This window comes from Melopsittacus undulatus, chromosome Z, assembly GCF_012275295.1.
Source record: "Melopsittacus undulatus isolate bMelUnd1 chromosome Z, bMelUnd1.mat.Z, whole genome shotgun sequence".
NCBI classification, from domain to species: Eukaryota; Metazoa; Chordata; class Aves; order Psittaciformes; family Psittaculidae; genus Melopsittacus; species Melopsittacus undulatus.
This window is the reverse complement of record NC_047557.1, coordinates 97,820,059-97,834,998: the sequence shown is the minus strand read 5'-3', so window position 1 is coordinate 97,834,998 and position 14,940 is coordinate 97,820,059. Positions and strand designations below refer to the sequence as shown.

At 42.7% G+C, this 14,940-nt stretch overlaps 1 protein-coding gene across 2 annotated transcripts in view; it reads right to left on the bottom strand.

Moving 5' to 3' along the window:
• Positions 1–14,940, bottom strand: part of CMIP (c-Maf inducing protein) — a 138,286-nt gene that overhangs the window by 42,915 nt on the left and 80,431 nt on the right. For both annotated transcript variants that reach the window (XM_031051842.2, XM_005152155.3), the window contains exon 3: positions 11,591–11,641. In XM_031051842.2, the coding sequence (XP_030907702.1) occupies positions 11,591–11,641 (51 nt within the window). The remainder of the gene's footprint in view (positions 1–11,590; positions 11,642–14,940) is intronic.

Sequence of the window (14,940 nt, the reverse complement as noted above, 5' to 3'; positions counted from 1 at the left end):
AACTCTCATGCAGAATGAGTGAGAAAAATCTTCACATAGAGGTTGCTGGAGTCACATAAATAGGACAGGATCCAGACACACTGCCTGATGTACAGCACTGTAACAGCCTCTGACTCATCATCAGAGGGAAGATTTCAAACATGTTTAGGCACAACTGCCTCCTCCTCTTGCAGGACCTCACTGCTGCCTGCTGCAGCATTTCTGGCCCTTCTCACCAGAGCAGCAAATACTCAACACTGTCTGCATGCCGGGATCTCGATGTTCTGGCACAACCCACAGTTTCCAGAGGGGTGCAAGCCTGACATGCTCCTGTATTTGAGATTATGCAGTATGAGCTGATGTCAGCAAAATCATGTTCCATTTAAGTAAAATAATAGAAGTAATAATAGAAAAGACTACGAGATGAAAAGCAGGACTGTATGTACAATATACAATCCATACTTTCCAAAACCTTCAGTGGACTAACTGCATTGCAGTGCATGGGGGAGGAAAAAAAAACAGTGTTAAACAAATTAACTATAGCAGGCACTGTGTGACTGTGGAGTTTAGCATGTATCAAACAGAAAGCAGAAAACACAAAGCACTGTGACATTAACTGCCACCTAAACACAGTCCTTGCTGAGTGCTTCTTTGTGTGGAGACCTACATTTACTGACCACATTACACAATTCTTCTGACATCAAGCTGAACTGACCCAGGCTTTACATTCATGCACTTTATATTCCACACATGATTAGAGTACCTGTGGAGCCTAGCCCTTGACATCCACCAGCTCGCAGCCTGTGGTGGGAATAAATGACTTTGCCACTGCAGAGAAGAGATACGTGTATAGGAAAAAAAGGAACATGCACAATCTTATCGCCACTGAACTTTGACCAGGTCTGCCAAATAAAAAGCTGTGTGCAAGGCTACTGTGGAGAGCAGCCAGGCAGCATACCTGCTGTGCAAAAACCCCCACACTCTGGCACTACACCCTTCAGATCCCACTCAGGCAGGACAGAGCTGGCCATCACTGGGAAAACAGGATGTTACTTCATCTTCAAGGCTGCAAAACATGTGCCAGTCACTCCAAGCATGCACGAACTCTGCTCAGAAGAACTTGCCACCTGAGAAATCACCTCAAATTGGGATTAAGCAGCTACTAACACATCGAAGTAACTGTTAACAGAAGATAATCTCTGCACGATAATCCATCCACCTTCTATTTTCCAGGAAATGCCACTAAGCTTAGGTAGCACTGGGTAGCACACAAAGCAATTATTTCTTCCAGATATGCAAACCGGATTAAAAAGCCACGTCACCCCTTTTCCTTATTACTCTCCATTGCTAGCAGTGGGCACTCCTGGCTCTTCCTGCCCGCCTCCCCTCTCACCAGTCAGCAGGACCTTCCAAATGGACTCTTACCCACCTGTTTCACTTTCTCCTCCTTGGCAAATGTGGTATTTTTTGCTGAGTTTCTAGCACTGATAACACCATAAATGGCTTTGAAAATGGCTTCTCTCTCTTGTGCACCTGCATCATCAATGTCGTCAGCAAGAGAGATGTGCACGGCTCGAGGAACATGTTTGTGTCAGAAAGCTGCTGCAGAGCCTTAGGGAGAGTATAGATACTGGAAACTGATGTGATGCTTGCAAGCATCTTAAAAGGGACTTCAGAAATAAGGGTATCTCTGTCTCCACATCGCTGGGCTTTGGCGCTCTGAGTTGTCCCATTCCTCCCTGGGAGATACCAGATTTCAGAGCAGCATTTGCACCTGAAACTACCACTTAGTTCCATGTTTTTATATCAAATCTTATTGCACCACCTCATCACAAACTTCTGAAGTTCCTGCAACTCTTTACTCGACCAAAATGCTACTGCATCTCTTGATTTGCTCATTGTCTCTCTCCTGTGTATGAATGGTGCATGACATCCAAGACTGAATCAAATCTCGTTGACATTGAGCTCTCTCATCCCCAGGCTATCTTCCTCACAGAGGATCAGAGGCCTTTGGGGTGCTACCAAAACCATTTCCCACCTCACCTTCAGGGACCAGCCAATTCAAGTCAGTCACTCACAGCAACCCCGTTATCCTTGATGGATCCTGCCTCTGATCACACAGCCCAATCTAGTATTCTCCTGTTAAATACTACAGGAAAGAGCCACAGACACCAGTCCATGATAAGCAGCTGTGATGCAATGGCTTCTGAATGAAGGGCATACTTTTACTAGCATTGCTTACTGCTGGTTGGATGGGTTTGTTTTTCTGATTTTGAAATGTTTGCTATTCTGGGTAAAAAAAGACAAAGGGGTGTGACAGACAAGATGAGCATGTGACTTACTGCAAGAGCTAGGGCAAATGAAACAGGCTGTGACACAACACACTGCGTAAGGGGTTTTGGGGATATTAGCAGCAGTTTTATAATCCTCTACTACATTAGAGAGTTTGTGGGTCAGGGTTAAAGGGAGAACAGCAATGGGGCACGTTACTGTGGGGATCTGTTACAGACCTTCTGATCAAGAGGACTCTGTGGATGAAGCGCTCTATAGACAGATAGGAAAAGCTTTGCGCTCGCAGGCCCTTGTTCTCATGGGGGATTTCAACCACCCTGATACCTGTTGAAGGGATGGTATGGCCAGGCACAAGCAATCCAGGAGGCTCCTAGATTGTGTGGAAGACAACTTCCTACTGCAAGTAACAGAGGAGCCAACGAGGAGAGGTGCCCTGCTTGACCTCGTGCTCACCAGCAGGGAAGAGCTTGTTGGAAATGTGAGGCTCCAGGGCAGCCTTGGATGCAGCGATCATGAGATGGTCGAGTTCGAGGTCCTCAAGACAGTGAGAAGAGCGTGCAGGAAGCTCAGTGCCCTGGACCTCAAGAGAGCAGACTTTGGGCTCTTCAGGAACCTGTTTAGCAAGGTTCCATGGGATATAAGCCTAGACGGCAGGGGGGCCCAAGACTGTTGGTTGAGATTCAAGGATCATGTGCTACAAGCTCAGGAGTGTTGCATCCCGACCAGAAGGAAGTGCAGCAGGAGGGCCAGGAATCCCCCTTGGATTGCTAAGGAGCTGCTGAGAAAAACTCAAAGGAAAAAAGAGGTTTATAAAAGGTGGAAGCAAGGACAGGCGGCCTGGGATGAATACAGGGATGTCGTCCAGGAAGCTAGATGAAGCCCAGAAAGCCAACGGTATCCTGGGCTGCATCAAAAGAAGCGTGACCAGCAGGTCGAAGAAGGTGATCCTGCCCCTCTACTCTGCTCTCGTGAGACCTCACTTGGAGCATTTTGTGCAGTTCTGGTGTCCTCAACATAAAAAGGACACAGAACTGTTGGAACAAGTCCAGAGGAGGCCATGAGGATGATCAAGGGACTGGAACATCTCCCATATGTAGACAGGCTGAGAAAGTTGGGGCTGTTCAGCCTGGGGAAGAGAAGACTGCATGGAGACCTCAACAGCAGCCTTGCAGCATCTGAAGGGGGCCTACAGGGATGCTGGAGAGGGACTATTCATTAGGGACTGTAGTGGTAGGACAAGGGGGAGCGGGTTGAAACTTAAACAGGGGAAGTTTAGATTGGATATAAGGAAGAAACTCTTTACTGTTAGAGTGGTGAGGCACTGGAATGGGTTGCCCAGGGAAGCTGTGAATGCTCCATCCCTGGCAGTGTTCAAGGCCAGGTTGGACAGAGCCTTGGGTGACATGGTTTAGTGTGAGGTGCCCATGCCCATGGCAGGGGGGTTGGAAGTTGATGATCTCGAGGTCCTTTCCAACCCTAACTATTCTATGATATGTATACTATGATGCACTCAATGCACTAATCACATTGGAAGAAAGGTATGGAAAAAACTGTGCAAGAAACGAAAATAAAATTAAAAAAAAAACACCTAGATCCCTTTTGCTCCTTCAGGCTTACTTAAGTCTTCTGACACCATGAGTCCTCAACATCCGTAATGCAGAACTGGGCCCCATGACAGCACTTTAATAAGGCACATAGCATGTGTCAGCTCAGAGACTTAGGTTTTCACACCCAAAGCATCATGAGAGGAGGATAATTACACTCCTGGGAAAGATTACCAGTCTTGTCCTGTCTTCATCAGAGAGCTCCTAAACAAGACTTTTCTACAGCTAGAGACTAATTTTGGTGCCGCTGTATATTATGACGGCTCTATAGATGAGAAGTTGTGATTTGGTGGAACTAGTGGTCACCATGACCTGGAAGACCAACGCACGAAGTACTGGTCTTAATTTTAGCCCCATAACAATGCAGAGGAAAAATTTACCAGCACAAAACCCCCAGCCTCTTGGCCAGCAGAGATTAGATTGCAAAGCAATCTACTCCAGCAATTGTACTTGCTCCTCTTCAGAAATCTAAGTACACAATAACAAGCTGACCTGTTTTTTTAGCTGGTTTTGACACCTCTCCGTCTTCAGACCTAATATTAGTTTGAATAGGATAGCATCCAAGTCTAGAGGGAAAAATAAAGAGCTGGTCCTAACTAAGCTAAAGCAAGACAGAAAATAACTACCTAGTTTCTACTCAAATTTCACCACTAGGCCACAATTTCGCTTGAGTTCTCTCTTAAAAAAGCCTGTTTTGGCAATGCAAGAGGCATCTACGGGTATACAAAACCATGTGTACATATGGCTGCAGGAGGGCAGAGCAGATCCAAGCAGCAGCTCAGATCCAGGCTGGCATCTCAGCATGTTGCCGAGAGCCTCTTTCGGTTGGACAAAGTGCTGTGCTGACACAGATATGCAGCTCCCAGATTTAAAGTGATTCATGTTGAGCCAATGCAAAGCACAGACAATGATCAGCTGCCACTGCTGCAGACGTCCCTTATGGGAGGAACCTGCTCCAAAGTCCCCCATAAAGAGTGAGGGATTTCCTATTGCAAAGGCAGTGAAAGCTTAAAAATCCCCCAACTGCTCTACCAGTTCTTAAAACACCACCAGTGTGTCATGAAAAAAATGAAAGAAAACTTTCTGTCAGCATCTTGTCTGTTCTTCATCTATTCATTCCCACTCTCCCAAAGTGAGATCAATGCCCTTCTGCTGCAACAGCACTGTTGCCTCTTGCAAACTGAGATCCCAGAAACACAAAACAAGGCCAAGTTTTTCAAGTAACTTCTGATAACAGATGGCCTAAGACTGCCAAAGCTTGCATAGGAAAATGAGAACTAATGGACTCCATGTGCTCTGAAGGTGTCCCAAGATGTCCTTCATGTGTACCCCTACCCACACACACAAAAGTAGTAGGAGAGAATACTTAACTGCAATAAAAACCATTAGGGATGTAAATGGCTGTATGACAAGATTACCATAACGTTACTCCTGAGTCTGCAATGAGGTTGTTTAGTCTACAGACTGGGTAGTGCTTTCAACTGCCACATGAAAAGCAAGGGGATGTCACTGCAGAGCCCCACACATGCAGACACAGCTGCCTTTCATGTTATCTTCCAAATACAGAAGAATGAATCTTGGCAGTAAACATCAAGCTAACCATGAGAGGGGGCATCAGGAACTGAAAAACGCCAACATATGTATTTAGTTCACTGGAAAGCTCTAACTGGTATCAGCTTCTCAGCAGCACAGATGCGTTAACACTGTACTTGGACCTTCCATCCATCCCCTAGTCCCTTACGTTCAGTAAGAAACTCCATCAGGATGCTTAAAGTCCAGCAGGAGAGAGGCTCTAGCTATCTTAAAAACCTGCTCATGGTGTCCCACAGCTGGTACTTCTGCATTCCATAGGAAGAGTAAAATCACCAGCCAAAAACTTGTGGCTGCCTTTTATTCATTACAGCAAGATACCTCCTCCTCCAATACTCATGTGTCATCATGACCTGCAATGCTTTCAAAGCCCCACGGCTTTGAAAGGCAAGACTTAATTCCACAGCTTAGCTTTCCATCAATATAGCAATCAAAATACTATTGATTGTATACAGACAAAAAAGGAAAGAAAAAGGAAAAGGAAAAAAGAAAAGCTGTCACTCGCCTAACCGTATTATAATTATTTATTATTTTGCCACAAAATAACAGAAAATGGGAACTAATGTTCTGTGAAAATACCTCAGCTTTTCAGCTAAAGAAAGCAAAGAAACTGCCAAGATAATTACAGTTGTGTGTGCTGTGTAACCACCAAAGAGAGGATCTGAAGTCCAGACACAACCACTCCAAAGAACTACTGAGCTCTTTGAGTAGTATTTTCACTATGCACTACAGCAAAGGGCTATAGAATTGTCACAGAGTATCAAAGCTTCCTCTCTCAGATCACAAATTAGGTGATCAAATACAAATGACAGACATGGGCCCCTTCAACCATAACCAATGTGCTTTTTTCCTGATCTCGTAGTTTTAAGCCATGACTTACTAAGATTTAAGGCTATAAATTTCTTTAATGCCATCAGTTAAATTCTATATAAAACCCACTCCTGTATCAGCACTATTTTTAATCATTACCATGGTGACAAAACCATAAAGGTGCTTTACACAAGGAAGGCTTTACTACACTTTCAAGAAGAGTTTCTGTTAACTTAGGGGTTTTTTGCAATTGTAGGGCATAGAAAAAAAGTCCTCTCTGAACTTTCACCAGTAGATACAAAATCTGATAGTCACCCACAGCTATTGTACAAAAATATTCAGTTCTAAAAAGCAAAGAATTCATAACCTGGACACAGTAAAGACCAGAGAGCATAATGACATTCAGGTCAAGTATGACTTTATATGATAGCCAATCCCCTTGCAATTAGCAGGGCTGCTTGTGCATGGAAGTATCTATTTCCTGAAGACACAGATACAACAGTCCCTATGAGAACCAGGGAAGTATTAATCCAAAGTTAAGTTATTGAAGGAAGGCCAACATTACTTGTTGTAGCATTCAAATGCAAAATGTTTGCAAATCCCAAATGGCTGCGTTGCTCCAGTTCCTCAATTCAAGGGAACCAAAACATGGAAGTTTAAAACAATGGTGACTGTTGACTGAAAGTCAGGGGCATGTATTCGTGCTGGGCTAAAAGAGCATGAGCACAGGCAGCAGGATGAGGGAGGTGACTGCTCCCCTCTGTTCAGCACTTGCATGATCACACATGAATACTGTGCCCAGTTTGGGGCTTCACACATAGCTTCAGACACAGCTCTGCTGTACAGGCTCTTATCAACCCTGTACAGCTTCAAAGTATACTCTGCACTGAGTGAGGAGAAGGATGACATGGATGGGGTGAGGAAAAGGATGACATGCATGGGGAGAGGACCAGATGTGTTCAAAGGTCCCTTCCAATCTAAGCAATTCTACAATTAACACATTTGCATCGTCCATGCTAACAGATGCGTAAAACCCCTAACCAAGCAGCACTACTCATTAGGGGACAGTCAACAGCTGGCTAATAGCATCAGTAGGAAATACAAGGTATAGGCAAGCCCTTCGTGAAGATCCAGGTCAGAGGCGCACAAAACTCAGCCTGAGTCATGCTTCATGCTTTACATCAGGTCTGTTCTTTCCATATTGTGTCAATTCAGGACATTCCCCCAAAGGCTGTCAACTGACATGTTTCATTGCTACATCATTCAGCTAACTAAAAAACACAAGCAACCCACATCCCATGATGAGGTTGGCATTCAGAGTTTACTGTCAAGCATGCTAAAAACCAGCATGCCCTGTGTAACCTTTAGGTGTATTCCCTCTTCCTCACAATGTAAATCAATACCTGTCCTCTGCATTAGAAGACCTAAACACCCTGGAGAAGACCTAACCGATGTCTTTTTTACTGACAACAAGCAACATGGTACTATATTACAAGTGGATCTTTTAATGACTAACACTTCAAGCATGTCATGTAACGGCTCAAACTTATTCCAGAGAATGGTACCTCTGTGTGCTCAGTACTATACAAACACAGAACATTCTAAGCCCAAAGATGGCAAGATACAACAGCATAGATAGATGCTTTGTAGGGAAATGCCAAGGGTAGGTAGGTATTTTCTTGTGTGTGTCCCAAAATTACTAGTCACAGTACCCCTCAAAGCCAAGCTTAGCTGTGTTCAACCCCTACAGAAGTAGTTGGTTGTATCTAGCCTAGATCCACAAAGAGCAATGAAATGCATGTGTTACTTCATTTTGTACATTCACAGAAAGTGTTGTTGTCTTTACTGATACACTGTTATGACTTATCAGCTTCCAAATACCAAAGATTATGTATCATGGTTTCAAGCCAACCTCCCTGGTTGTAAGGAACATTCCTTACACAATGGATTAAAAATTTGTTTATGTGTGAGAATCTGGAGAGTTGTTAACATGCTCTGTTTATTCTCTAGACAATGGTAATTTGGCATATCCCTAACATCAAGGAAATCAAGATTTCTAAAAATTGGCTAAGGTGGCCAATAATCCTTGAGGAATTGTGATACACATGGATATCCAGATTAAATGAGGAATTATGAGTAACCCTTCATGAGACAGTTTAAATGGAAAACCCAAAGAGAAAATAACTGCATAAGGAACAATCTGCCCTTACATCCATGCTTTCTTCAATGAGCCCAGCATTCAAGGAGAAAGTCACATCTAAAAAGCTTTTGTATGCATCCTGTCATCCAACTAGTTAGTTGGATGACACATAAAACCGCTGGGAGCTGGATCTAAAACATGGATAATTATGTGCTTGGTTTTCTTTTATTTCTGTTTATCTGTAGCATCTCTTTTATTATTCTCGGAATTGCAGAAAGAAATTATTCTTGATTTTTGTTTCAATGGTTGTCTCTAGAACAGAAAAATATTTCCAGGGTGCTGGATGACAAATTTAACTCCCACAGTGTGTTAGTCCTTGAAACTGCACTACATAAAAGCTCTCTCACAGAACTTAGCACCTTCATACGGGACCAAAGGATAATCAGTACGTGCCTGAACCTAAATGCTTCCCCGTATACTTAACAACACCTCCGTTCACCCAGCCATTTTCCAGGTAGCTCAGATTATATGCAGCATCTGACTCCCAAAGGCTTGAAGCACAGGAAAAGGAGCCAGGACACTGATAGAATGAGAACCTGCTCCCACAACTGTGATTTGTGGAGGGGCAATCCCCACTGCTGGAAACTCACACAACATAAGTTTGCTATCTGCCAAATGGGTTCCTCCAGCCTTGTTTGAGCAGGGCAGCAAAAGTGAAGGTCTCCTGCTTCATCTACATCTATATACTACTACTATAGTGGGGCTCTGGGTTCAGCTGGAGCCCCTCAGTGCTTCCACCACACAGGTACGAAAATTAGGAAGTGCACCTCTGTTGAATGTTTTCCCCTGAGTAACTGCTCCAGCTATCTGCACCAGTTTGCATCTGTGTTTTACATGCCCACAGAAATGTTTTGACCTATTATTTGTGAGACCACTGGACAAATATACCATTCATCAGCACAACCACCCAATTACAATACAGCTGCAGTGATCTTCCTGCCAGCTGGTGCTTTGTGTAAATGACCCATTCCAGAAGAATAGGCTTCCTGTTGTGTTTTTTTCTGTGGGTTCCCTCACTACCTGCTTAATCATCAAACCATACAAATTATGGAGTGAGATGAACCTTGGCACCTGGCTCTTAAAGTCATAGGCTATGGTACCTAGTAAAGCAATAAACCTCAATAAGGTAGACCACATAACTGCACGCTGCTCCCCCCTTCTTAGGTACACCCCTTGTCTTGCCTCTTAGGTGTGTTGTGACCTCACTTAAATCTGCCAAATGTCAACCAAAGTAAAGAGCAGAAAGCTACCAGGTGCTCTTCCTCTGAACTGTTAAGCAACAAAACCCATCAAAACTATCTCCATTATAGCAAAGAGGAATTCATTAGTGTAAAGTACCTGGGCAGTGACTAAAACCCTGTCAGTATTCTTATGGGAAAAAACTACTTGCTATTCTTGGTAAAGGGAAGGTCTTTCAAATCAAGATAATGTTTCACTTGTTTTTAAGAAACGAACTTAATGGGGGTGGGGAGGGAAGCAAGGAAGCAAAAATAAATTCTACTTTGCAACAAGTTAAATTACTCAGAGTTTCCCAAAATGAGAGGCTTGGTCAGAAGCATTGGAAAGTTTAAGAAATACTCCTTTAAAAACAACTCCCACAGAGCAAAGCTCCCTCTCCATGACTGAAAGGCATGTGAGCAAGCCAGGTCATTCTGTCTAGGCTTGCTTTTTCTTTTTTCCTTTCTTTCCATAGTTTAATTGATGGGGTGTGTGGCCAGGTTGCATTTTTACCACTCCTTACCTCTTTTTACAGAGTTGCAGTTCCGACCCCAGTTTTCCCCTCACTGCAGGAGCAAAGCTGGCACATGCCATCAGCACATCATTGTACAATCCTTGCCGAGGCAGAAAAAGACATTCCAGCATCATTTCTGTCTATGCTTTCTCTGATCATCCCTGCCTGCCAAAGCATGAGGGAAAATAACGGCCACATGGAGATACTGTCTCTGCATGCTTTAAGCTCTTTGTTATCCTCAGGAGCTGCAAAGAAAGCATGACTGGCTGGGCACTGTGCTAATGATACTGTCAAGAGGCCAAAATAAAGCGCCACACCACAGCCCAGCCTTCTGCTATCAGCACTCTGGTCCACACTCATTTAGGCAATCAGGGTAACAGGCTGGAGAATATGCCAGTGGTCTGGAAAAGATCCTGACACTAGGCTTTTCCTGATAAGAACTTGGATCCACACAGAGTATGATCCTGCCACATGCTGATGGCTATACAAAGCACACCAATACTGTAGTTTTGCCACACAACTGTTTTGCAACTATCAAACACACCTACAACAAAACCAGTTTGGTGGGAGGGACTTACTTATATTCTCACATGTGGCTGCTGTCAGCAGGCTGGAATCTTGATACGCTACACAGCCAACCTGGCTGACTTCACTGGAGCCCTGCCAAGGACAAGTCCTGAACTGAAAAGCTACTGCTTATGTTTCCCACCACAAGACAGGAGAGGACAACCGTATGCAACATCTGGTCAAAACTTGTTTCCAGCTGCATCAAAGATGCATACAGATTCCATCCAAAGGTCAGCAGCTACAGTTCTCAATGAGGAATGCACTGTTTTTGAGACACAATGTTGTCACTGTGATCCACTTCCCCTACTGAGGGCAATCAACCCATTGTTCATGCTGAAAATGAGAAAGGGCTCAAGACATCTGAAATCAAAACTGCCTTTAAACCAAAATCATCCTAAAGCATAAACACAGACTGATGCGTAACAGATTGACCCTACTTGCAGTAAGCAACTCTAAAAGACACCCTTTCTCCCTAGTTTCTCAGGCAAAGAGAAAAACAAAACCCTTATCTCCAGAGTCCAGAGCATGTGATCAGGCTGTAGGCATTCTGTAATGTAGGCATCCTCTATACTGTTTAAATGTGAATTTACTGGCTACCTGCTTTCTGAAGCCAATCGTGTTGATAAAGCTGGGCTATATAACAAGTTAATTTGTACACTTCATTCATGTTATAAACAAGTTGAAACTGCACACATGTTCTGATTTAGGGTTTCTGAAAGACAAGGACTTTATCCATTCTGGGCTCTTAATAATAAAGGAATAGGGAATGCTAAAAGGTAAAGGCAGACAAGAAAGACAGTGAAGTGCAGAACTTACCTTCCACTGCAAAGAATGGAACCACTGATCCCTCAGGTAACTGTTTGCAGCCTGTAACAAACAAAAGTCACAGAATCATTAGTTTCTACCAGCATTTCAGATCACCCAGCCAAAACTAAGCAAATCACCCATGTGTGTGCCCTAAAACCAATAAGGCTGCACTCACCGTACTCTTCTGAACTCTATGACCCTGTTTAACTTCACCCCCAGTCTCAGAGTGAAGGAAAATCTTCACTGAAAGCTACAACTTTACATTAGAACCAGTTTAGTTTCACAGAAAGCATTGAACATCTTGCTGCATGTGTAAAACACTGAACCAAAACCTCACAGAACAGTAACCACCTATAAAACAGTGTCCAACCTAAAGACTGTGAAAAATCCTCCCTGGTTTCCAGCAGGTTTTGTTCAGATCTTTAACATCTGCAGGACATTTGCCTTTGCTATTAATCACCAGGAGCGGAGTAAGAAGACGGGTTGACATTTTACACAGGGGGCAAGGTGTCCATTTACTATTTTCCCTTCTAGTCCTGTTCCTCAGCTGGCCTCAGAGGCAATTCAAACAACATCTTAGCCCTTTCAAGGGTATTAAAACAGAGTGAAAAGTGTAGCACACACAGAGACTCGCAGCTACATGCACAGACTGCTTGCAGCAATGGCATAGATGTTGCAATAATCACTCCCAGTGATCACCCGTTTTTGTCCGTATTGAGCACAGCTGCCAAAAACCCTCAATGTGAAGCCAGGTTTGTAGCCAATGAAGGAATAGTTCAACACTCCCAAAGGTCAAAAGGCTTGGTATCAAAATATATAAAAGCATCTACAGTGACGTAAATATGCATGCCTTAACAAGGTGACATAGGCTTGAAGTATTTGAGTGGGTAGAGATGCCCTTTGGCTTTTCCAACTCTACCTTGCTGCTGCCAATGGTTAATTTTTACTCACAACTCAAAACACTTCACACAACCAGCGAAAATTACAGGATAGCCTGTAAATCCACATTAAAAAAACAAACAAAAATAAACAGTGAGGTACCTCACCAGCTAAAAGCCACATACTTCCAGTAAATTACAGCATCATTCATGAAATTTCACTGCCCAACACCTTTTCAGGTACGTATTCAAAATCCACATCATAGAATGCATTTCATTTCCTGACACTGGCTCATTTCACTGATAATGGCAAGAATGCTGGAAGTACAAATGATGAATGGTTACCAAAACCATGTTTAATCTGAAACTCAGATACTGACATCTCAGTGACATAAATTTGGACTGGTTTCTCTGAATTAAATGGAATAATGCTCGTTCAGATATGTATTACATATTATTTGTTTATGAAATAATGAGATTCTATTGCTCCTCCAGTAGATCCCTAGGCAGTAAAGCAGAGTAAAACTATGATAAATAATCTTGGCTGACCACAGAGTTTATCAAAAACAAACTTCCCATTTCATAAAGTATGCTGACTTATCAGAATATGAATTTGCTACAAATAGAAAAAAAATCCATAACTTCCTTTTCTTTCTTTCACCTCTTTGTATGGAATGAAAAATTATGAAAACTTTCAGAGTGCAGATCCTGGTTTGCCAAAATTCAATAATTTTCTTCCAGTTATTTACACGGTATTTTCTGTATACGTGTGCATTATAACAGATAATGGCAGGGGGGATTAAAATTAGATGATCTTAAGGTCCTTTCCATCTCAAACCATTCTATGATTCTATGATAAAACAGACCTTTCATCTACATATTACAGAATTTAATTTCAATTCAATATACTTCATACTATATTTTAATATAATAAAGGTCAAAAACTATTTGCCACAAAATGCCTGAAGAACATTTTTAACGTAATCAGAATGCATGAAGTAAATACGCTTAGATATTTTCTATCTTTGCCCAGACAAAAATTCTTTTAAAAACCTCCACACTTCCTCGAAAAAATCAATTTGGAATGGAATTGTTTTTCTTTAAGAAAATTGTTTCACAGATGGAAACAAAAAACCTTTCATTTCAAATGGTAGCCTCAAAGGCCTTTAAAGAATAAGTAAAGCTGAAAGCTTTTGTAGACTTGAATACATACACAAAGAAATATCATGGATAATAGTGCAATTTATGCATCCACTCATTTCTTAAAAAAAAAAACATGTGCACATATGCAAATTAAGATGTTGTTCTTTAAAATTATGAAATCCAAAATATTCTAGGCAGATGAAGTACTTGTCTCAAGCAGACAAAATGTCCATCTGATTTAGTCCCTGTTCTGACCACTGCATGATTTGAACCAAAAATGCATTGAAGTCTCAAGTAAGAGGAAAAGCTAACGGTCTAAATGGGAACTGCTGAGAACTGTTAACTATTCTGCTACTTCTCTGAGACCCCACTTGGAGCATTGTGTGCAGTTCTGGTGTCCTCAACATAAAAAGGACATGGAACTGTTGGAACAAGTGCAGAGGATGCCACGAGGATGATCAGGGACTGGAGCACCTCCCATATGAAGACAGGCTGAGAAAGTTGGGGCTGTTCAGCCTGGAGAAGGCTGCATGGAGACCTCATAGCAGCCTTCTGGTATCTGAAGGGGGCCTACAGGGATGCTGGGGAGGGACTCTTCATCAGGGACTGCAGTGACAGGACAAGGGGTAATGGGTTCAAACCTAGACAGGGGAAGTTCAGGTTAGATATAAGAAATTCTTTACTGTGCAGCTGGTGAGGCACTGGAAGTTGTGAATGCTCCATCCCTGTCAGTGTTCAAAGCTAGGCTGGACAGAGTCTTGGGCTACATGGTCTAGTGTGAGGTGTCCCTGCCCATGGCAGGGGTGTTGGAACCAGATGATCTTCAGGTCCTTTCCAACCCAAACCATTTTATGATTCTATGATTCTGGGATGTCAGTAGTTACAGATTGTAAGATCACTACAAATAATTAGAAAACACTATGTTTAGATAAATTGTGCAACCAGCTGGAGCCTTACATAAACTGATGACAAGAAACTTTAATGAGGACAACAGCATCAGGCAGAGGTAGAACCACAAGTGGTCTGGACAAGAAAAGAAACAAAGAATGCTGTAAAAGGCAAAACCAAAACCAGCAAAGGAAAGACTTGTTTAGCTTGACAACAGCAGTATATGAAAAGCATTTAGAAGGTAAAATTAGCAGAGTGATCAGTTTTGAGGCGTGGGACGAAGCACTGTCTACATATAGTGTTAGCTACTGTAAACGAGAAATGACCAAGCAAACTTGCATCTGGATCTAGGCTAGGAGTTTGAACCACTCTTAAACCAGAACCTCTCAGAATGTGGGCTGTCATTTAAGACCACTTCCAATGAAAACAAAGACAAAGACGACAAAGCAA